The following is a 24592-nucleotide window of genomic DNA, read 5'->3' as shown; positions in this document are numbered from 1 at the left end:
TTTCATTGAGTGAAATAAGTATTTGAACCCTCTAACAAAAAAAGACTTAATACTTGGTGGAAAAACCCTTGTTTGCAAGCACAGAGGTCAAACGTTTCTTGTAATTGATGACCAAGTTTGCGCACATTTTAGGAGGAATGTTGGTCCACTCCTCTTTGCAGATCATCTCTAAATCCCTAAGGTTTCGAGGCTGTCTCTGTGCAACTCTGAGCTTGAGCTCCCTCCATAGGTTTTCGATTGGATTAAGGTCCGGAGACTGACTAGGCCACTCCATGACCTTAATGTGCTTCTTCTTGAGCCACTCCTTTGTTGCCTTTGCTGTATGTTTTGGGTCATTGTCGTGCTGGAACACCCATCCACGACCCATTTTCAGTTTCCTGGCAGAGGGAAGGAGGTTGTCGCTCAGGATTTCACGATACATGGCTCCGTCCATTTTCCCGTTTATGCGAATAAGTTGTCCTGTGCCCTTAGCAGAAAAACACCCCCAAAGCAAAATGTTTCCACCCCCATGCTTGACGGTGGGGACGGTGTTTTGGGGGTCATAGGCAGCATTTTTCTTCCTCCAAACACAGCGAGTTGAGTTAATGCCAAAGAGCTCTATTTTGGTCTCATCAGACCACAGCACCTTCTCCCAGTCACTCTCTGAATCATTCAGGTGTTCATTGGCAAACTTCAGACGGGCCTGCACATGTGCCTTCCTGAGCAGGGGGACCTTGCGAGCCCTGCAGGATTTTAATCCATTGCGGTGTAATGTGTTTCCAATGGTTTTCTTGGTGACTGTGGTCCCTGCTAATTTGAGGTCATTAACTAACTCCTCCCGTGTAGTTCTAGGATGCTGTTTTACCTTTCTCAGAACCATTGACACCCCACGAGGTGAGATCTTGCGTGGAGCCCCAGAGCGAGGTCGATTGATGGTCATTTTGTGCTCCTTCCATTTTCGAACAATCGCACCAACAGTTGTCACCTTCTCTCCCAGCTTCTTGCTAATGGTTTTGTAGCCCATTCCAGCCTTGTGCAGGTCTACAATTTTGTCTCTGACATCCTTGGACAGCTCTTTGGTCTTTCCCATGTTGGAGAGTTTGGAGTCTGCTTGATTGATTGATTCTGTGGACAGGTGTCTTTTATACAGGTGACTAGTTAAGACAGGTGTCCTTAATGAGGGTGACTAATTGAGTAGAAGTGTCTAACCACTCTGTGGGAGCCAGAACTCTTAATGGTTGGTAGGGGTTCAAATACTTATTTCACTCAATGAAATGCAAATCAGTTGCTATCTTTTATTTAAAGTTATTTTTTCGATTTTCCTTTTGATGTGCTATCTGCCACTGTTACAATAAACCTACCATTGAAATGATACTGTTCTGAGACTTTTCATTTCTTTGTCATTGGACAAACTTACAAAATCAGTGAGGGGTCAAATAATTATTTCCGCCACTGTATATACATACAGTATACTGTCCTCTGTAGTATATATACACTATACTGTCCTCTGTAGTGTATATATATATATATATATATATATAGAGAGAGACTATACTGTCCTCTGTAGTATATATACATAGTATACTGTCCTCTTTAGTATATAATACAGTATATTGCCCTATGTAGTATATATACAGTATATGGTCCTCTGTAGTGTGTATATATATATATATATATATATATACATACAGTATATTGTCCTCTAGTATATATATACAGTATACTGTCCTCTGTAGTATATATACAGTATACTGTCTTCTGTAGTATATATACAGTATACTGTCCTCTGTAGTATATATACAGTATACTGTCATCTGTAGTATATATACAGTATACTATCTTCTGTAGTATATATACAGTATACTGTCTTCTGTAGTATATATACAGTATACTGTCCTCTGTAGTATATATAAAGTATACTGTCCTCTGTAGTATATATACAGTATACTGTCATCTGTAGTATATATACAGTATACTATCTTCTGTAGTATATATACAGTAGACTATCTTCTGCAGTATATATACAGTATACTGTCCTCTGTAGTATATATATATATATATATATATATATATAAAATATATAAAGCTGAGGGTATGTGTGTATGTCCACTAAAGGAATCCACACTGTCGCATTTACAATCACGAAATTTGGCACACAGGTATATCAGGTGTCCGGGAAGGTTTTAGACCAGGTCTCAGCTCTCTAGGATGTACCATTCCCGAGATATTCCCAAAAAATGCATTAGCCAATAGAAGCTTGGTCACATGACCCTTATCAGCCAAAAGAAGCTCGCAGGTCCTCCAGCCTCCACACATACAGTTTTACTTCAGGTTTCCATAACAACCCAGCCATTTATCTTCACTGCTGTAGGAGAGCTTTAAAGGAAATCTGTCACCAGGATAATTGCTATTGAAGTAAAGCCATGGCCTAATAGCACTTAGTACCTTATTTCCAGATGTGCCTTTGTTCCAGCAATAGATGTTTTTATCCTCTGAAAATCCAGTTTGTTATGCAAATTAGCCAGCAAGGTGCCCAGAGGGGCATCACTCTTGCAGGAAGGAGCCCCCTGCCACAATGTGTCCACCCTCAAAAGACTTAAAACCCCGCCCCCAGGTTTCACTAAACCACGCCCCTGATCTGGTTAGGTCACGCCCCCTCCCATTCCTGAGGCGACGGGGATTAAAAAAATGAAGGTAAAAATCAACTTCTGTCAGCTGCAGGGGTGGCAGGGAGGGTGACTTTCTCCCTGCAGCTTACACTCAAACAGCACAGTGCTGCTGTATTAGAGTGAGCTGTTCAAAAGGAAACGCCCCTGATTTGGTTAGGCCAGGCCCCCTCCCACTCCTCAGCCAACAGATTGAAAAAATTAAGTTAAAAATCAACTAGGTGGGAGGGAGGATGACTTTCTCCCTGCAGCTTACACTCAGACAGCACAGTGCTGCTGTCTTAGAGTGAGCTGTTCAAAAGGACACGCCCCCGATTCGGTTAGGCCACGTCCACTCCCACTCCTCAGCCGACAGATTTAAAAAATGAAGTTAAAAATCAACTTCTAGGTCCCGCTAAGCCATGCCCAGCTCTGGTTAGGCCACGCTCCTTCACTCCTCAGCCGACAGGGATTGAAAAAATGAATGTAAAAATCAACTTCTGTCAGCTGCAGAGGTGGGAGGGAGGGTGACTTTCTCCCTGCAGCTCACACTCAGACAGTACAGTGCTACTGTCTTAGAGTGAGCTGTTCAAAAGGACACGCCCCCGATCCAGTAAATGACACTGTTAAGGGGGTGGGCCCCTGTGGAGGTCATTGTCAAGGGGGTGGTATGCTGTGAAAGTCACTGTTAAAGGGAAAGACTGCTGTAAAGGTCAAAATTAAGGGGGTGGGCTGCTGTCGAGGTCCAATTTTAAGGCACGGGGCACTGGGGGGGTCAGTGTTAAGAGGTGGGGGGCTGTGGAGGTCACTGTTTTGGGGACGGGGTGCTGTCTATGTCACTGTTATAGTGGATAGTGTTGATATCTTTTAACGACACACACAAACATTAAATTAAATAGAATAAATATACCCGAGCGAAGCCGGGTCCTTCAGATAGTATATATATAAAACTGAGTGTATGTGTGTGTATGTCCGCTAAAGGAATCTCCATACCGTCGCATTTACAATCATGAAATTTGGCACACAGGTAGATCAGGTGTCCTGGAAGGTTTTAGACCGGGTCTCAGCTCTCTAGGACATACCGTTCCTGAGATATTTAAAAAAAAAATGCATTAGCCAATAGAAGCTTGGTCACATGACCCTTATCAGCCAATAGAAGCTCGCAGGTCCTCCAGTCTCCACACATACACAGTTTTACTCCAGGTTTCCATAACAACCCAGCCATTTATCTTCACTGCTGTAGGAGAGCTTTAAAGGATATCTGTCACAAGGATAATTGCTATTGAAGTAAAGCCATGGCCTAATAGCACTTAGTACCTTATTTCCAGATCTGCCTTTGTTCCAGCAATAGATGTTTTTATCCTCTGAAAATCCAGTTTATTTGGTATGCAAATGAGCCAGTAAGGTGCCCAGAGGGGCGTCACTCTTGCAGGAAGGAGCCCAGGCCCCCTGCCACAATGTGTCCACCCTCAAAAGACTTAAAACCCCACTCCCCTGATCTGGTTAGGCCACGCCCCCTCTCACTTCTGAGCCGACAGGGATTAAAAAAACTGAAGGTAAAAATCAACTTCTGTCAGCTGCAGGGGTGGGACTTTCTCCCTGCAGCTCACACTCAGACAGCAAAGTGCTGCTGTCTTAGAGTGAGCTGTTCAAAAGGATACGCCCCAATCCAGTTAGGCCACTCCCCCTCCCACTCCTCAGCCGGCTGAGATTGAAAAAATGAAGTTAAAAATCCACTTCTAGGTTGCACTAAGCCACGCCCGGATCTAGTTAGGCCACGCCCCCTCCACTCAGCCGACTTTCTCCCTGCAGCTCACACTCAGACAGTACAGTGTTGCTGTTACAGAGTGAGCTGTTCAAAAGGACACGCCCCCGATCTAGTAAAGGCCACTGTTAAGGGGGCGGGCCCCTGTAAAGGTCACTGTCAAGAGGGTGGTATGCTGTGAAAGTCACTGTTAAAGGGGAAGCTGCCCTCTGTAGTATATATACAGTATACTCTCCCCTGTAGTATATATATATATATATATATATAAAAGTTAATGTTTGTATCCGCGCTGTCAGATGGGTCTTTTCTCTGTGCACATCCGTGCACAGAGCCGCTGCTGGATACCTAAAGAGATCGGTTGCCTCGATTCTCAAAGTTAGATATATATCAGAAGAAAAGATTTGGTATCAGCGCAGGAATAAAAGAACACATGGGGTAAAGTCGAGTATCAATAATAAGTACCTGTTATAATCGGGTGTAGGTTGGGACTGTTCTTGAAGCAGTCATTTCTGCAAAAGGATTCCCGACCAAGTATTGAGTGCATAACTGAACTTAATTATTTGAAGGTTGACTTTTTTTGTATTAAAAACACTTTTCTTTTATTGGTCGGATGAAATATGCTAATTTTTTGAGATAGGAATTTTGGGTTTTCATGAGCTGTATGCCAAAATCATCAATATTAAAGCAAGAAAAGGCTTGAACTACTTCAGTTGTGTGTAATGAATCTAAAATATATGAAAGTCTAATGTTTATCAGTACATTACAGAAAATAATGAACTTTACCACAATATGCTATTTTTTTTAGAAGGACCTGTATATATATATACACACAGTATACTGTCCTCTGTAGTATATATACACTATGCTGACCTCTGTAGTATATATACAGTACACTGTCCTCTGTAGTATATATGGAGTATGATGACCTCTGTAGTATATATACAGCATACTGTCCTCTGTAGTATATATAAAGTATACTGTCCTCTGTAGTATATATACAGTACACTGCCCTCTGTAGTATATATACAGTAAACTATACTCTGTAGTATATATATACAGTAAATTATCCTCTGTAGTATATATATACAGTATACAGTCCTCTGTATGATATATATATATACAGTATCCTGTCCTCTGTAGTATATATATATATATATACATAAAAAACAAAAAACAAAAACACAACCGAGGGTGTCAATGGCCAAGTATGTATACACACAATGGTGAGGCTAGATAGTAAGACTACCCAGTGTCCCAATATAACTGGACAAGCTTAATGCATACAAGAAAAAACAGAGAACTAAAAAAGCTCTTAAACGTCCAATGGTGAAAATATATATAACTTTATTGAATATTCAGTCAGTGAATTTATAAAACTGCCATAAAAACAGGGGAAGTAGGGAGCACAGACGCCATCCCAGTTCTACAGTGTCAGCATAAAAAATCACAGATAGATTAGACATTAATAAGATTACATGTGAGTCCAAAATATAAGAAATGGCTGAACTATTGAAATAATATGGACAATGGCCAGAGGATAATCCACACACACATGCAGCCCGTGCACCAGGCGATGGTGTGACCTGACTGGACCTATGTCCTATCTATGTGCAGAGTGCCAGACCAAAAGATGAATAATACAAAAAAGGGGGACTCACCAGAATGAATGCGACCTGGATAGCTGGGATGGCGTTACCCCGACGCGCGTTTCGGCGTACCTTCGTCAGGGGGTGCACGGGCTGCATGTGTGTGTGGATTATCCTCTGGCCATTGTCCATATTATTTCAATAGTTCAGCCATTTCTTATATTTTGGACTCACATGTAATCTTATTAATGTCTAATCTATCTGTGATTTTTTATGCTGACACTGTAGAACTGGGATGGCGTCTGTGCTCCCTACTTCCCCTGTTTTTATGGCAGTTTTATAAATTCACTGACTGAATATTCAATAAAGTTATATATATTTTCACCATTGGACGTTTAAGAGCTTTTTTTAGTTCTCTGTTTTTTCTTATATATATATACAGTATACTGTCCTCTGTAGTATACATACAGTACACTGCCCTCTGTAGTATATATACAGTATACTGTCCTCTGTAGTATATATACAGTATACTGTCCTCTGTAGTATATATACAGTACACTGCCCTCTGTAGTATATATACAGTATACTGTCCTCTGTAGTATATATACAGTATACTGTCTTCTGTAGTATATATACAGTATACTGTCCTCTGTAGTATATATACAGTACACTGCCCTCTGTAGTATATATACAGTATACTGTCCTCTGTAGTATATATACAGTATACTGTCTTCTGTAGTATACATACAGTACACTGCCCTCTGTAGTATATATACAGTATACTGTCCTCTGTAGTATATATACAGTACACTGCCCTCTGTAGTATACATACAGTACACTGCCCTCTGTAGTATATATACAGTATACCGTCCTCTGTAGTATATATACAGTACACTGCCCTCTGTAGTATATATACAGTATACTGTCCTCTGTAGTATATATACAGTATACTGTCTTCTGTAGTATACATACAGTACACTGCCCTCTGTAGTATATATACAGTATACTGTCCTCTGTAGTATATATACAGTACACTGCCCTCTGTAGTATACATACAGTACACTGCCCTCTGTAGTATATATACAGTATACTGTCCTCTGTAGTATATATACAGTATACCGTCCTCTGTAGTATATATACAGTATACTGTCCTCTGTAGTATACATACAGTACACTCTCCTCTGTAGTATATATACAGTATACTGTCCTCTGTAGTATATATACAGTACACTGCCCTCTGTAGTATACATACAGTACACTGCCCTCTGTAGTATATATACAGTATACTGTCCTCTGTAGTATATATACAGTATACCGTCCTCTGTAGTATATATACAGTATACTGTCCTCTGTAGTATACATACAGTACACTCTCCTCTGTAGTATATATACAGTATACTGTCCTCTGTAGTATATATACAGTATACTGCCCTCTTCCGTGTTAAATACTTTACACAGTTTAGTGTCATTTGCAAAATTGATATTTTACTGTGCAGTCCATCTACAAGGTCATTAATAAATATATTGAAGAGACCAATACTGACCCCTGTGGTACCCCACTAGTGACAGTGACCCTACCAATACTGACCCCTGTGGTAACTACGAGTGACAGTGACCCCACCAATACTGACCTCTGTTGTACCCCCCAATTTATGGTGACTTAACCAATACTGACCCCTGTGGTAACCCACCAGTGATGGTGACCCAATCTAAGAATCAATCAAGATAACCATGAGAATATAATTATAGAGGAAAAAGGGAAGACAGAGATACTAAACTCTTTCTTTTCATCTGTGTTCACCGGTGAGCTGCCAGCACCAGATCTCGTTCAGAAGGGGCAGTAACCAAAGTTCTTTGTCATGACCACTATCTTGATGTAGGAAGAAGTACAGCTGCGTCTGAGCAGATGGCATACATCCACAAGTACTGAGGGAGCTGAGCGCGGTAATTGATAGAACACTGTATCTTATCTCAGACTCTCTTGTAACATGGTCAGTGCCAGAGGACTGGTGGATGGCTGATGTGGTACCAATATTTAAGAGAGGTAAAAAGAGGGAACCATGTAACTACAGATCGGTAAGCCTGACATCTCCGTTCTGTAAAATATTTGAAGGTAAGAGATAAACTGCAAAAGTATATAACAGTGAAAACAATAATAACTGATATCAGCATGGATTCATGCAAGACAAGGTTGTGCCTACCCAACATGCTGGGTTTCTATGAGGAGGTGAGTGCAAATCTGGATGTTGGTTATGTGGCAGATGTCATGTGACACAAAATCATTGTGCTGAAGATACGAATGCAGGGACTAGGGGAATATATATACACATGGATAATCAATTAGTTACAGGACAGAAAACAAACAGTCATAAATCCTGCATACTCAAAATGGGCTAAAGTCAGCAGCGGGGCACCACAAGGATCTGTACTAGGAGCAGCGGGCAACACAAGGATCTGTACTGGAAGCAGCGTGGCACCACAAGGATCTATACTGGGAGCAGCGGGGCACCACAAGGATCTGTACTGGGTGCAGCAGGGCACTACAAGTATCTGTACTGGGAGCAGCAGGGCACCACAAGGATCTATACTGGGAGCATCGGGGCACCACAAGTATCTGTACTGGGTGCAGCAGGGCACCACAAGGATCTGTACTGGGAGCAGCAGGGCGCCACAAGGATCTGTACTGGGAGAAGCAGGGCACCACAAGGATCTGTAATGGGAGCAGCAGGGCACCACAAGGATCTGTACTAGGAGCAGCGGGGCACTACAAGTATCTGTACTGGGTGCAGCAGGGCACCACAAGGATCTGTACTGGGAGCAGCAGGGCACCACAAAGATCTGTACTGGGAGCAGCAGGGCACCACAAGGATCTGTAATGGGAGCAGCAGGGCACCACAAGGATCTGTACTAGGAGCAGCGGGGCACCACAAGTATCTGTACTGGGTGCAGCAGGGCACCACAAGGATCTGTACTGGGAGCAGCAGGGCACCACAAGGATCTCTACTGGGCGCAGCAGGGCACCACAAGTATCTGTACTGGGTGCAGCAGGGCACCACAAGGATCTGTACTGGGAGCAGCAGGGCACCACAAGGATCTCTACTGGGCGCAGCAGGGCACCACAAGGATCTGTACTGGGTGTAGCAGGGCACCACAAGGATCTGTACTGGGAGCAGCGGGGCACCACAAGGATCTGTGCTGGGAGCAGCGGGGCACCACAAGGATCTGTACTGGGAGCAGCGGGGCACCACAAGGATCTGTACTGGGAGCAGCAGGGCATAACAAGGATCTGTACTGGGAGCAGCGGGGCACCACAAGGATCTGTGCTGGGAGCAGCGGGGCACCACAAGGATCTGTACTGGGAGCAGCGAGACATCACAAGGATCTGTACTGGGAGCAGCGGGGCACCACAAGGATCTGTGCTGGGAGCAGCGGGGCACCACAAGGATCTGTGCTGGGAGCAGCGGGGCAAAACAAGGATCTGTGCTGGGAGCAGCGGGGCACCACAAGGATCTGTGCTGGGAGCAGCGGGGCATAACAAGGATCTGTGTTAGGCCCAATTCTCTTGAATCTCTTTATCAGTGATCTTGTGGACGGGATTGAGAGTAAAGTGTTTTTGCTGATGATACAAAACTCTGCAGGATACCTAAAATCCAGCTTCATTGTCAAATATTACGGAAAGACCTAGATAAGATGGCGGCATGGCAAGAATGTGGAGGATGAAATTTAAAGGGGTTGTCTGCTTTTTTAACGTTGATGACCTATCCTCAGCATAGAAAAGTGCAGACGGTATCAGCAGCATCTCACATCATCGACTTTATTTGGACTTCAAAGCAATAATACAAACGGCAACGCTTTGGCTGATACACAGCCTTTGTCAAGCCTACTCACATTGTGTTACACATAGTAAAAACAAGGGCAGACCCACGATACGCATTGTGTGGACCATTGATGATGACGTGAATGATTAGACAGCTGGGTATACATGCGCACTGAGCGGTAAGGAACGCCGAACATGGCAATTGATGTTTTGCTTTATATTTGATACATAGCAATTACAGACGCAGTGCGATGATGGGGTTAACCTCTAGGAGGATTGGTGGACACTCAGGTGAGACATATAGGTAAAGTAGGCTAAGTAAATACGCATTCTCATTGGTCAGTCTGTGCCATTGCCTGCAATTGGATAATCTGGATGGGGGGGGGGGGGGCGCACTTGTTTTTACTATAAATTTAAGTATGTAACACAATGTGAGTAGGCTTGACAAAGGCTGTGTATCAGCCGAAACGTTGCCATTTGTATTATTGCTTTGAAGTCCAAATAAAGTCGATGATGTGAGATGCTGCCGATACCGTCTGCACTTTTCTATATATTCTGGCCGTTGGATCCAAGGCCATCGGTGAGGCTGTTGCATCTATTTGGATACATCAACAAGGACCGAGTGGTGCTGCTTCTACACTTTGTTTATTGCTATCCTCAGCATAGGTCATCAATATCAGATCGGGGTGGGGTTGTCCGCATCCGTATGTCCGTTCCATAGCTCCGCAAAAAAGATAGATGTTCCGTTTTGCGGACAAGGATAGGTATTGTTACAAAAAAAAAAAAATGGATGCATTACGGATGCCAAATAGACCTCATCTGTATTTTTTTGCAAATCTGTGTTTTCCGGACCGCGGTCATGTGAATGTAGCCTAATGTTGACAAATGTAAAGTAATGCACTGTGGCCAGAGTAATGGTATGGCTGTAAAAACATTACACGGAATAATCCTGGGGACAACTAAACAAGAAGAGCACTCGGGTATTCCGGTTACAAGTAAGCTAAGCAGCAGTGCTCAATGTCAGGCAGCAGCTGCAAAAGGATGTACAAAAAGAGCTAAAAACCTCTGATCCCCATGTAATGTTACCCCTTTATAAAGGCCACCTCTTGAATATGGGATTCAGTTGTGAGCTCCATATACTATAAAGGGCATAGGAGAACTAGAAAGGGTTCGGAGGCGGGGATCGGATAATTCAATGTGATGGAGGGGCTCTGCTAATGAGAGGCTTGAAGAATCAGGCTCGTTCAGCTTGGAAAAGACGCCTTAGAGGTGATTTCATTCACAAAGAACTGGATCCGGATTTATTCATTCCATGGACTTTACAGAGGACGTGTGGAGGAAAGGGGATGCAGACATTAGGAAAGGATTCTTTACAGTTAGAGCAGTCACACTGTGGAGTGCCCTGCCCCAGGAGGTTGTAATGGCAGATACTACTGAGAGACTCCGACGGCATAATAGGGCTTCCATGGAGATGCACAAGCCCTCTACTGGACCCTCGTATGCCTCTGACTTCATAGGGTGTTTTTTCTGTAGGAATCCAAACAAATCTGAAAAAATGCGTCACTCTCCCTTGGACTCCATGTATGGAAGTATAAAGAAGCATTGGTTTAAAGGGCTTTTCCAAGACTTTTATACTGATGACCTATCCTCTGGACAGGTCATCAGTATCTGATCGGTGGGGGTCTGACACCTGGGAACCCCGCTGATCAGCTATTTGAGAAGGCGCCGGCAATCCCTAGGCCGTCGTGTGACGTCACATTCATCGGTCACATGGCCTAGGCACAGCTCCTCTCCATTGAAGTGAATAGGGCTGAGCTGCAATACCAGGCACAGCCACTATACAATGTACGGCACTGTACTTGGTGAGCTCACAGAAGGTCATGGCGCTACTGTTAGCACCAATGCCTTCTCCAACAGCTGATGGGCAGGGCCCCCCCCCCTGTTCAGATACTAATGTCCAGAGAATAGGACATCAGTATAAAAGTCTCAGAAAACCCCTTTAATGAGAAAATATCTCCTATGAAGTCTGATAGCGCTTACGCAGGAGAACTCAAAGGTTGTATGACTCATACTAAATGAGCCATGCAAGTCATCCAGGCTGCGTGCCAGTGTGCATGAGCCCTTACCTGCACTGCCGCTCGGAGGAAGCCTGAATGACTGTCGTTACAGGAGATTTACTAAGGAAAATGTGCCAGAATTCTGGCACAATTTCTGCAAAAAAAATAAAAATTAAATTGCAAACATGATTTGCAGTAGATTAATGAACTATTGCTTTTGGCTTTTTGGGGAAAAGATGCCACAATGTGCACAAAAAAGTGCAAAATTCTGGTGCAAAATAAGTCAATAGGTAGAAACTTACACAGTCTACTCTGAAAATCTGATGCACTTTTAGTCTGTCTAGGTTAAACAGTTATATAAAGCTCCTTCCCTAGGATATACTTGTCTAGTCTCCCACATTCCTGGCAGAGGAGGGAAGATGCCCACAAAATCCTGCTACCAACCCTCACATGGGGAAGTCACCTGCATACGTATTTATATTACTTCTATTGAGTGCAATGGCAGCTCTATACATTTTTATGCAGTGAGCTCCCCCTAGTGGCGGCTATTGGCAGCCATAATTATGCCCTTCATAGGAGGCACTCTGCTGGCTGTATTGTTTGTGAGGAGAAGTCTGCTGGAATTATGGGAACAAACTCTACTGACCAAGTTAGGGGACGGATCTCTGATGGCACAATAAACGGAGGCACAGAAGCTGTTGTGTTGGCGTGACCTTACTTAAAGGCAAGGTTTGGAAAATTTCGGCAGCACACAATGCACTAGAAGTTGATTCTTAACAGTAGGCAAGTATGCGCTAATATTACAGCAGACCTGGAGACTTAGGCCACTCTGAAGTCTAGGACTATGTAGTCCTCCATTGTCTTATTACCTGATGAAGTTTTCAGCGGATCCCATGTTCTCCTGATAATTTTTGCCCCCAAATTCCTGCATATGAAGAGCAATGAATGCTGACTGGCGGTGCTGCACCGTCTGATGGGATGAGAAGGCATGTCAAGATGATGATGATGATGATGATAGATACCAATGGAGTTGTCTATGGGACCGTATGGTTAATGTCATCTTACCTTATAGAATTCCTGAACCCAATTTTTCTCAATTTCTTCAGGCTGTGGGAGAAATGAAAAAATGAATGTCACCTTAGGAAGCTTCAGAAGATTAAGGGAACCAAGCACAATGCAAGTACTTTTAATCCATATTCAAATGAGCAGTTAAGTGCATTGAGGGCGGGCCCAAGCCACTCTGTGCACCCTTACTTTTCCTGCTTCGTCTGCCAGACCCTCCCTCTGCTAGATTCAGAGGGCTAGGCGGATGACTATGCAGGAACCTGGTCCTGTTAATCAAGAGCTTTTTCATCCAGCAAAAAAATAAATAAATGAGGATAAGTTAAACTGATTTTTTTAACCTTTTTTTTTTTTAAAGAAAATAAAGCAACAAAGAAACACCAATGATCACTCACTGACAACCCCCTTGTCCAAAAATTCAACCAATCACACGTCACTTTCCTTGTTTCCAGGAAAAAAAAATATAAAGCTAGAGCTTTTTATTTTTAAACTGATGCAAACTTTGCATCAGTTTTTACAATGGATCCAGTTCCTCTAAAGAACTGATTCTGTGCCTAAAAAAAACAACTGTAGTGAAACAGGCCTAAAACCACGTAAAAAAATGTCCTGTAGGGCTATCTCAGCTGAATGTGATGATACCTTTTTCACTTAGCGATGTGTTACTAATCCATATGCAAACAAGCAATTAAGTGCACCAAAGGCGGGCCAAGCCACTCTGTGCACCCTTGCTCCTCCTACTTCCTCTGCCAGCCCCTCCTTCTTCTTGACTGATAGGGCCAGTTTCCTGCATGGTCATTTCTCCTGGTCCTACCAATCAAACTGATGGCGGGGCTAGAGGGTATTCTATTCTTGCTTTCCCTTTCCCCTTCTGCCTCCGCCCTCTGCGGGTTCTCCCTGTCTAATATGCTGGGCGAGCTCCACTCGGCGCCAACCAGCCGCACTGAGTCTTTATACTTTAGCTCCAGGCCCCACGTGGGTGGCACTACACCTTGGCAAATCAGAGTTCCTTTGCTGGTCACTGAAGCCACCAACAATCTCCACCTCAGTCATAGGGAACCAAGACCTCATTAGAAATAAAGCGTCCTGGCAATCTCCAGCAAAGAGCACCATCCCCTGTATATGGCCTATTCACCGAATCACAGATGTACAAATATCGGTAGAACTGACTGCTGGGCACCAGACATAAGAAGTTATGTGATAGCCAGAAAGAACGAGATAATTTAGGGTAGGGCCTAGCAGGCAATATCACCATGACCAAGGCCGATTCTAGCCTTTCTGCTGCCTGAGGCTAAAATGTAAATGGTGCACATACCTCTTACATCCAGTGATGTAGTCGCTGAGGCCTAGGAGGCTGAACGGCGGTGACAAAAGCCATAGGCTCAGATGCCCCTCTGTGAACTGATGCAAAATGCTCATCTCGCCTCATGGCAGAAGAAAGCCCTGACCATGACAACCCTTTCTGAAAATGAAGCCAATGCAGCAATCTGCAGGTCGCCACAGGTCGGGTGCGGCTTCGGAATCCCCATGCGATCATCCGTTATTGCCGGCCATACAGCAGTCCCACTGCCGCGGACGGGGAAATATAGCGCTACATGGCGGACTTTCACATGAATAGCCTTCCGTGTGATACATTCTGCTCCAGGTCATAGGCAGGTTGGGAGTAGTACATGGTTTTCAACCGTGACAATTACTATTTGAATAATATTTGCATGTCTGCTATTTGCATTCATAGACAAATCATGGGAGGACAAAAAAAGAAAAATCCTAGACTCTTCACTACTTAATTAGAATAACGACTCATTTTCCATAACGTATCGAGCCTCGTGACATCTCAATAACTTTAAAGGGGTGCTCCATCTGGGACACTGATGGCATATCAGTAGGCAACGTATTTTTAATAATATCAAATAAACATAATAGCCAAGTTTTAAAGAGGACCCCTCACCTCTCCTGACATGTCTGTTTTAGTAACTACTTGCCATCCCCATTTAATAACAAATTAAAAGCATCTATTCTTATTCTATGATGTGTCATCCCTTTATTATTTCTACTAGAAGTCATGAATGAATTACTAGCATTTTGCTACGAAGGTCCAGATGGGTGATACCAGATGGGAGTGTTTCCCTACACAGTCTGACATCAATCAGTACTGCCAATGTCAGACAGTGCAGGAACACTGTCAGGGAGAAGCAGCAACTGCGATGCGGGAACCAGGAGCAGCGCCGGGAGCGGAGAGCGGTGAGGGGCCCGGCATATGTGGGGGCCGCAGGTAACTAGCATGTTATCAATAAAAAAGAACAAAGCTCTGACCCCGATACAGTTTTATGGACATTCTTTGGAAGCTGAACTCTCCATGGTTTTTACCTATATAATTTTATGGAAGATTTACTTAGGAGTAAGCTAAGGGAACCACTGCAGTCTCATAGAAGTGAATGGGGCTGAGCACGATACCAAGCAATGTACGGCGCTGTCCTTGGTGAGCAGGGAGAAGGCCGCCGAGCTACTGCGAGGGCCTGTGCCTTCTCAAACAGCTGATCGGCAGGGGCCCCAGGTGTCAGACTCCAACTGATCAGATACTGATGACCTATCCAGAAGATAGGTCATCAGTTCTAAAGTCTCGGAAAACCCTTTTAAGTTCATGTAGATAACCCCTTTAAATGGCAGAATGATAATAACATACACGAATGATTAAAAGGCAAAAGAAAGCAGAGAAACTAATAAGACGTATAAATGGATAAAACTCACCTCGTCACACAGTGAGCCAATATTGGCCGTGATGAGCAGGACTCCCAGACTGTCCATGATGGAGCTCACAAGTGACAGATACTGCTAAACCAGGACTATGGCACACGGGGGACAAAAATAAAATCAGGTATGAGGCTAAAAGGTTACGTTTATAGAAAACCTCAGACGAGGTGTAAGAAAATCTGTAATTAAAGGTCAAGGAGGAAGACTAAAGTGAAGTCTGGGAAGACTAAAGAGAAGAAAGAAGAGGACAAGAGTCTGAGCGCAAGGATCCAAGGGTAAAGGAACATGCAAGCGGGAGCACAGAGGAGCAGAGATGAGGTGAGAGCTTATAAACCCAGCAGACAGGTAAATATTATGCAAAGTGGCACAAAGGAGGTTCATGACATGGTATTAACTTGTCACTGTCCCGGGCAGGGCATCCCGTTAATCCAGACTTGGTCAGCTGCCTTGCTTTGCAGATGTTTAGAAATCCCAGGATCTGATTGTATAGATGTGTGCAGCTTCTTGGGATTGCACTGATCTCCCTCCTTCCTGGCTCAGGTGTGTTTGACAGGCCCCTCCCTACCACCGTGCAGGTGACCCTAGCCCTCTACTCACATACCTGTCCCTCCCGCGCTCCACACATGTCTCCTGCAATCACAGTCTACTATGTGTCTTCCTCAAGTCTCCAGCTCTTCTTTTGTCTGTTCTCGTTGTTACCTCAGTGTCAGGTTACATGACGTTGAAAGGTAAAGGCCTACTGAGCAGGTTTGACAAACACATAACCGTTCCAGCTGTCTATACTACAGCTGATATATAAATAGGCCTCTCTGCTAGAGAACGTCTGGCCTACAACCCATCCTGGCTTCTGCAACTGTAAAACACCCATCAGCCACTGCATCTAGCTGTCATGTACCACACACTTCCTTTAAGCGATTGCAAAACCTAAGAGCGTCTGTCACAGTTCCTCTGGAGCACGCAGCCTGTCTAAATGACCATAAATGCTGTCTCGGTGTTACCTAAGAAACAAGGCCTAGCCAAGTGACATCACAAACAAGGCAAGCCCATTGTGTGATGTCATCGCTAGACTGACACAAAAGCTAGGATGGTTGGGGCCCAAGTTTAAGACATGCATGGTCCACGTACAAGGAACATCTAAGCTGTATTACAAACCTTGGGGTGGAAATGGTTGTGAAAGACTGCAGTTACCCCGCTTTTCATCAAGAATCAAACTTTATCGGTGTTTCCAAGTCCACAGGCGAATACATCTTGAGAATACGTGGAATGATGACAGTTTCTCCCACCTCAAACCCTGAACCTCAGTCACAAAAATCTTGTATAAGAAATCAAGATAAAGGCAAACAAGATGAGAACTCAAAGAATTCTGAAACACCTAGAGACCATGTCCAACATCTGAAAAGAAAGGTGACATTTGCACTGGATAACCCACCGCTTCCTAAGAGAATCAACCTAGATTCAAACACCCATGAGAAGCATCGAGAGGCAGAAAACAAAACTTCAGAAGAATACTCTAGAAACACACAAATAAGAACCAGGCAGAAAAGTAAATCTAGACCCTTCTCAACCCTGTCCACAAGTGGAACTGAACCACCAACTACAGAAACCCCAGAAACTAAGAAACATGCTGAGGTTAGTAACGGAAAGAAACCTACAATCAGACATAAGACTAAAAGACTAAAAAATAAACTTCAAGTGAGAAAATGCAAACAGAAAACAGGGAAATCTACAACCAGACGCAAGGTTAGAATACAGAAAGAGAATAGTACGACTCATGCAGAAACAAGGAAACAGAAAACATGGAAGGACAATTCTACCCAGACGGAAAACATACCAGAGTCTCCTCCAGTAGTCCAAGATGGAGCTTCATTTCCAAGATGGTTAAGGGTTCTCAAGCCCTTCTTGGACATAACATTAAATATGAATGAGCCCCAAGAACCATGGAAGTTCACATGGAAGCTAGCTCTACCCCATGGAGATACCAGGAATACTCATTCTTCTTAAAGTGATCAGGATAATTAGAACATCCAAGTGTCTGAATAAACAATGACCACAGGATATTACTTTCTTAATGATTTTCTTGAAAAAAAAATCTCTTATTCTTAGGACATTTAGAGAAATTGTCCTAAAACAGTGAACTATAATCCTGTAGATACAATGATGTCATGGACATGGCAGAGTGGGGGTCCCTAGAGCTCATATGGCGAGGGTCTAAGATATTCAAAATTCTGAACTTGTGCCTCTGCCATATGCACATGACCCATCTCTTACATCATATAAATGTCTCCTAAATAGTTGCATATACCTACACCTGTCAGCCATGGATGAAGCAACTTCACCATGCCAGGAATTTACATGTACCTGGAGGTCCCCTTTAATTTACTCAGACGAACAGTCCAGTTTTGGGTACGAACATTCATAGCTAAATTTGGACATTCCTTCAGACTTTCTTAGAAGTAAGTTGTCTGCAGCCGTCCCAGTTTTGGCTTTTATTTAACGTTCCCCCTCATGTGCCCCCACCTCCGCTACAGAGGAATTTTATACCTACCACAATGTACTGTAACATAGCAGAGCCAAAACTTCCACATCTCTCTTCATTTTATTTCCGGATAGACGAGGGGGCTGGTAGATTCATATATCACAGAAAGTCCGTATTTCCTGTCCTTGGAAGAGCAGGAAGGAATTAACCCCTGAAGACCCACTATTCTCCTCAGTCTGGAGAAGCTTAGGCACAAAGCCATCGGGCCTTCCATTGGAGATGGACACTGTGAAGATTTCCGGATATGTACCTCCAACAGAATGTTCTGTCATATGACACTGTACAGATATAGGCTACTTTCACACTCGCGTTTGGTGCGGATCCGTCATGGATCTGCACAGACGGATCCGTTCAGATAATACAACCATCTGCATCCGTTCAGTACGGATCCGTTTGTATTATCTTTAACATAGCCAAGACGTTTTCTATTGTGCCTGATTGTGTCATAGAAAACGGATCAGTTTGGCTCAGTTTCGTCAGACGGACACCAAAACGCTGCAAGCAGGGTTTTGGTGTCCGCCTCCAAAGAGGAATCGAGACAGAACGGAGGCAAACTGATGCAGTCTGAGCAGATTCTTTTCCATTCAGAATGCATTAGGGCAAAACTGATCAGTTTTTGACCACTTGTGAGAGCCCTGAACGGATCTCACAAACAGAAACCAAAACGCCAGTGTGAAAGTAGCCTATGTACATTGGGATATATAGTCTATCCGCCACAATGAAAAAAAATGTATACTGTGTGTTTTTGTGGTGGCCCACTGTATAGGGAAATGGGACACTTGCCAATAGGACACTTTTTTACCTCCATCTGAGTACAGCAAATATTTATACACTGAATGAATGGCTTGAATGCTGTGTGCATAGAGCCATACATATTATATACACTCATTGACCAAAAAACATCCTGCACCAAGTAGATGATGGAATGAAACCTTCGATATGTGAATGTAATGTCGATATATGGAAGAGATTACAAGATTAGAGGAGAGAAGACGTTTATTGGGAAAAACTGCACAATTAATAGAGGCTCTAGGACCCTATTGGTCACCTGTAGCCTGTCTACAAGATGAGATACGGCCTCTTGCCTGGATACAAGATGAGATACAGGCTCTAGCCTGGATACAAGATGATATACAGCCTCTAGCCTGGAAATAAGATGAGATACGGCCTCTAACCTGGATTCAAGATGGGATGCCCCCTTTAGCCTGGATACAAGATGAAATATGGCCTCTAGCCTGGATACAAGATGAGATACGGCCTCTAGCCTGGATACAAGATGAGATATGGCCTCTAGCCTGGATGCAAGATGAGATACAGGCTCTAGCATGGATACAAGATGAGATACGCCCTCTAGCCTGGATACAAGATAAGATACGGCCTCTAACCTGGATTCAAGATGGGATGCGCCCTCTAGCCTGGATACAAGGTGAGATACGGCCTCTAGCCTGGAAACAAGATGAAATACGGCCTCTAGCCTGGATACAAGATGAGATACGCTCTCTAGACTGGATGCAAGATGAGATACGGTTTCTAGCCTGGATACAAGGTGAAATACAGCCTCTAGCCTGGATACCAGATGACATATGGCCTCTAGCCTAGATACAAGATGAGCCTCTAGCCTGAATACTGTTTGATACCTGAAATACTGTTGGGCATGGTTCTGTAAGATACAGTACAGACCAAAAGTTTGGACACACCTTCTCATTTAAAGAGTTTTCTTTATTTTCATGACTATGAAGGCATCAAAACTATGAATGAACACATGTGGAATTATATACATAACAAACAAGTGTGAAACAACTGAAAATATGTCATATTCTAGGTTCTTCAAAGTAGCCACCTTTTGCTTTCATTACTGCTTTTCACACTCTTGGCATTCTCTTGATGAGCTTCAAGAGGTAGTCACCTGAAATGGTCTTCCAACAGTCTTGAAGGAGTTCCCAGAGATGCTTAGCACTTGTTGGCCCTTTTGCCTTCACTCTGTGGTCCAGCTCACCCCAAACCATCTCGATTGGGTTCAGGTCCGGTGACTGTGGAGGCCAGGTCATCTGGCGCAGCACCCCATCACTCTTCTTCATGGTCAAATAGCCCTTACTTTCAAAGTTTTCCCAATTTTTCGGCTGACTGACTGACCTTCATTTCTTAAAGTAATGATGGCCACTCGTTTTTCTTTACTTAGCTGCTTTTTTCTTGCCATAATACAAATTCTAACAGTCTATTCAGTAGGACTATCAGCTGTGTATTCACCTGACTTCTCCTCAACGCAACTGATGGTCCCAACCCCATTTATAAGGCCAGAAATCCCACTTATTAAACCTGACAGGGCACACCTGTGAAGTGAAAACCATTTCAGGGGACTACCTCTTGAAGCTCATCAAGAGAATGCCAAGAGTGTGCAAAGCAGTAATCAAAGCAAAAGGTGGCTACTTTGAAGAACCTAGAATATGACATATTTTCAGTTGTTTCACACTTGTTTGTTATGTATATAATTCCACGTGTTAATTCATAGTTTTGATGCCTTCAGTGTGAATCTACAATTTTCATAGTCATGAAAATAAAGAAAACTCTTTGAATGAGAAGGTGTGTCCAAACTTTTGGTCTGTACTGTATGCTACGGCACATTTGCCCACAGATTGGTGATAAATCTGGTGACCGGGCAGCCAAGGAAGTGTTATAATCTGGTGGAGACATTCCTGGGAAACCCTTGTGTGTGGGTAAGCATTATCCTGCCATGAGAGGAACCCATGTGGCGGCAGGATGTCCTGCACATATCACTGAGCTGTTAGTGTCCCTTATGTCACTACTAGGGGTGACTGACTGTCACATGCAATGGCTCCCCAGATCATTACACCAGCGGTTGGGGCAGTCTGTCACCCCACAGCAAAGGCAGGATTGAAGCACTCACCATGAGGTCTCCATACTGTAACCCAACCATCATGGATCCCACAGAACATGGATTCATCACTAAAGACAATACGGTTCCAGTCTGTAGCAGTCCAGGTTTCTTGTTCACGACACTGCTGCAAACAAAGGTAACAGTGGCTGGATTTCAATGACAGGACAAGTAATGGATGCTATGACAGCAGATTTCCTTCAGCTAAGCGCCTGAAAATGTTCCGGGCAGAGACACAGGTGTGTAATGAAGGTGCCACTTGTGTCTGCATGGTGGACAACAAAACTGTGGGAGCTGCTCGCATTTGTCATCAAATCCTCTCTTCTGGTGGCCTGCCTGGGCTGTCCGAGCCTGTTCGCCATGGGTGCATGCCCTCACATAACCACTACTCCTAATACCTCCTAAAAGTGAGGTGAGAACAGTCTAGATGGCGGCCAATTCATGAAAACGTCCATTGTACTTCTCTTAGTCCAATGATGCGCCCGCATTCAAAGCCAGACAACTGAGCAAAATGTCTTCAGGTGCATTGTAGAGTCACGTCTAGCAGTCAAAAATCTCTCACCAAGAGGTACACTAGCCAAAAGTAGCCTCTCAGAGTCTTTTTATAGGGCTGCAGGAAAGCACTTCTATATCTCATAGCTGTCTATCACATATCTATTTATAATCTATCTATAGAACTCATATCTATCTGATTATCTATCTATCTGTCTATCCATCTATCTCCTATCTACAAGTATCTCATATCTATCTAGCTATCTACCTTCTATCTATCTATCTATCTATCTACAGTCGTGGCCAAAAGTTTTGAGAATTACATAAATATTGGAAATTGGAAAAGTTGCTGCTTAAGTTTTTATAATAGCAATTTGCATATACTCCAGAATGTTATGAAGAGTGATCAGATGAATTGCATAGTCCTTCTTTGCCATGAAAATTAATTTAATCCAAAAAAAACCTTTCCACTGCATTTCATTGCTGTCATTAAAGGACCTGCTGAGATCATTTCAGTAATCGTCTTGTTAACTCAGGTGAGAATGTTGACGAGCACAAGGCTGGAGATCATTATGTCAGGCTGATTGGGTTAAAATGGCAGACTTGACATGTTAAAAGGAGGGTGATGCTTGAAATTATTGTTCTTCCATTGTTAACCATGGTGACCTGCAAAAAAAAACGCGTGCAGCCATCATTGCGTTGCATAAAAATGGCTTCACAGGCAAGGATATTGTGGCTACTAAGATTGCACCTCAATCAACAATTTATAGGATCATCAAGAACTTCAAGGAAAGAGGCTCAATTCTTGTTAAGAAGGCTTCAGGGCGTCCAAGAAAGTCCAGCAAGCGCCAGGATCGTCTCCTAAAGAGGATTCAGCTGCGGGATCGGAGTGCCACCAGTGCAGAGCTTGCTCAGGAATGGCAGCAGGCAGGTGTGAGCGCATCTGCACTCACAGTGAGGCGAAGACTTTTGGAAGATGGCCTGGTGTCAAGAAGCCCAGCAAAGAAGCCACTTCTCTCCAAAAAAAACATCAGGGACAGATTGATCTTCTGTAGAAAGTATGGTGAATGGACTGCTGAGGACTGGGGCAAAGTCATATTCTCCGATGAAGCCTCTTTCCGATTGTTTGGGGCATCTGGAAAAACGCTTGTCCAGAGAAGAAAAGGTGAGCGCTACCATCAGTCCTGTGTCATGCCAACAGTAAAGCATCCTGAGACCATTCATGTGTGGGGTTGCTTCTCATCCAAGGGAGTGGGCTCACTCACAATTTTGCCCAAAAACACAGCCATGAATAAAGAATGGTACCAAAACACCCTCCAACAGCAACTTCTTCCAACAATCCAACAACAGTTTGGTGAAGAACAATGCATTTTCCAGCACGATGGAGCACCGTGCCATAAGGCAAAAGTGATAACTAAGTGGCTCGGGGACCAAAACGTTGACATTTTGGGTCCATGGCGTGCAAACTCCACAGATCTTAATCCCATTGAGAACTTGTGGTCAATCCTCAAGAGGCGGGTGGACAAACAAAAACCCACTAATTCTGACAAACTCCAAGAAGTGATTATGAAAGAATGGGTTGCTATCAGTCAGGAATTGGCCCAGAAGTTGATTGAGAGCATGCCCAGTCGAATTGCAGAGGTCCTGAAAAAGAAGGGCCAACACTGCAAATACTGACTCTTTGCATAAATGTCATGTAATTGTCGATAAAAGCCTTTGAAACGTATGAAGTGCGTGTAATTATATTTCACTACATCACAGAAACAACTGAAACAAAGATCTAAAAGCAGTTTAGCAGCAAACTTTGTGAAAACTAATATTTGTGTCATTCTCAAAACTTTTGGCCACGACTGTACTAAATAAAAGAAGGCAGCACTCCAAAAGTTCAGTGAAAAAGTGGATGGTTTATTAACCCATCTAGCAGCAATGTTTCAGCTCTACCCAATGGAGCCTTTGTCAAGCTGTAGTGAAGTACAAAGTGCAATACACATATATAGCAAACTCAATAAAATAAATGTAAATACATAATTGATCCAAAATTCATGATTATAAATAAAATCTTCAAATATAAAAGTGCACAAATTCATCTTATCTATGACATAATTCATCATCTTCCATTGCGTGATTTGTAAAAGTGTCTATTATAAAAATATCCACAAAAAATCCATATTACATCCATGATTAGTGAAGGGAATGATTATAATATAAAAAGAAAATCAGGTGTACATGATGTGTTAAAAAAAAACGGATAAAAAAACTGTTGAGCAGTCTCATGGTGCCGGAGATAAGCAGGACCTAGTCGGCGTCAGGAAATGCGGTCTGCGCAAGCGCCACAAGTCCGTCCTCTCGCGAGAGACGGGATTAACACTATAAGCATAGGAGACCACAACAAAGATGGTCACGGCTTCAGAGAAGCCTAGACCGCATGCACCTGCCCAAAACGTGCAGATACGCCCACTGGGAGATCCCATAGCCGTGAAACATTATAAATGAACCAAATCAGCCCAAAATTATCAACGCCTGTATATGTACTGCACAAAGGCCTAGTTGGAGGAAATAAGGTGTACTTATGGGCCACCACAGTCACCTGTATTCCAGGTTCAGGAAGGTATCGCCGTCCGCATAAATATGCCAGCGGCGACACCACTATCACCATGACAACCATAGGCGGCCTCAAATGAAACGGTCTATATTTAAACCAGGGCGTAAAGTGCCCGCCCAGGGATCACCCTAAAGGTGGACACAACACCCAATTAGCAGAGTGAATCTGGTGTCACATTTATGGGACCCAGAGTCCCAGATCCAAGTCCTGGAGAAAACCACATATATATATATATATATAATTACGTATGGCAAATGTTGGGCACGGAATAGAAAATATATACCCCTGGATCATCGTATCAAGAGTCGGAACCTCCCATGTCCCATAAGGGGCAAGTGAGGGACTAAGTCGGGAAACCATAACCCCAGAGTGTTGGACAAAAAAGTCGCAATTTATGTGGTTTCCTATAT

The 24592-nt window shown here is 43.5% G+C and overlaps 1 protein-coding gene across 5 annotated transcripts in view; it reads right to left on the bottom strand.

The window, feature by feature from the left end:
* The window catches only part of LOC120986307 (inositol polyphosphate-5-phosphatase A-like), an 88180-nt gene extending 69898 nt beyond the window's left edge, over nt 1-18282 (bottom strand). Inside the window, exons 1-5 of one of the 5 annotated variants that reach the window (XM_040414810.1) lie at nt 18205-18282; nt 16812-16971; nt 15657-15751; nt 12915-12956; nt 12719-12819 (exon numbers count right to left, since the gene is read on the bottom strand). In XM_040414810.1, the coding sequence (XP_040270744.1) occupies nt 12719-12819; nt 12915-12956; nt 15657-15713 (200 nt within the window). In that variant the 5' untranslated portion in view covers nt 15714-15751; nt 16812-16971; nt 18205-18282. The other 4 variants (XM_040414813.1, XM_040414814.1, XM_040414811.1 and 1 more) reach the window with 4 other exon arrangements.
* Between the last annotated feature and the right edge of the window lie 6310 nt (nt 18283-24592).

This window comes from Bufo bufo, chromosome 1 (assembly GCF_905171765.1).
Source record: "Bufo bufo chromosome 1, aBufBuf1.1, whole genome shotgun sequence".
Taxonomy (NCBI): domain Eukaryota; kingdom Metazoa; phylum Chordata; class Amphibia; order Anura; family Bufonidae; genus Bufo; species Bufo bufo.
Note: the sequence above shows the minus strand (reverse complement) of the source record. Positions and strands in the feature narration are given on the sequence as shown.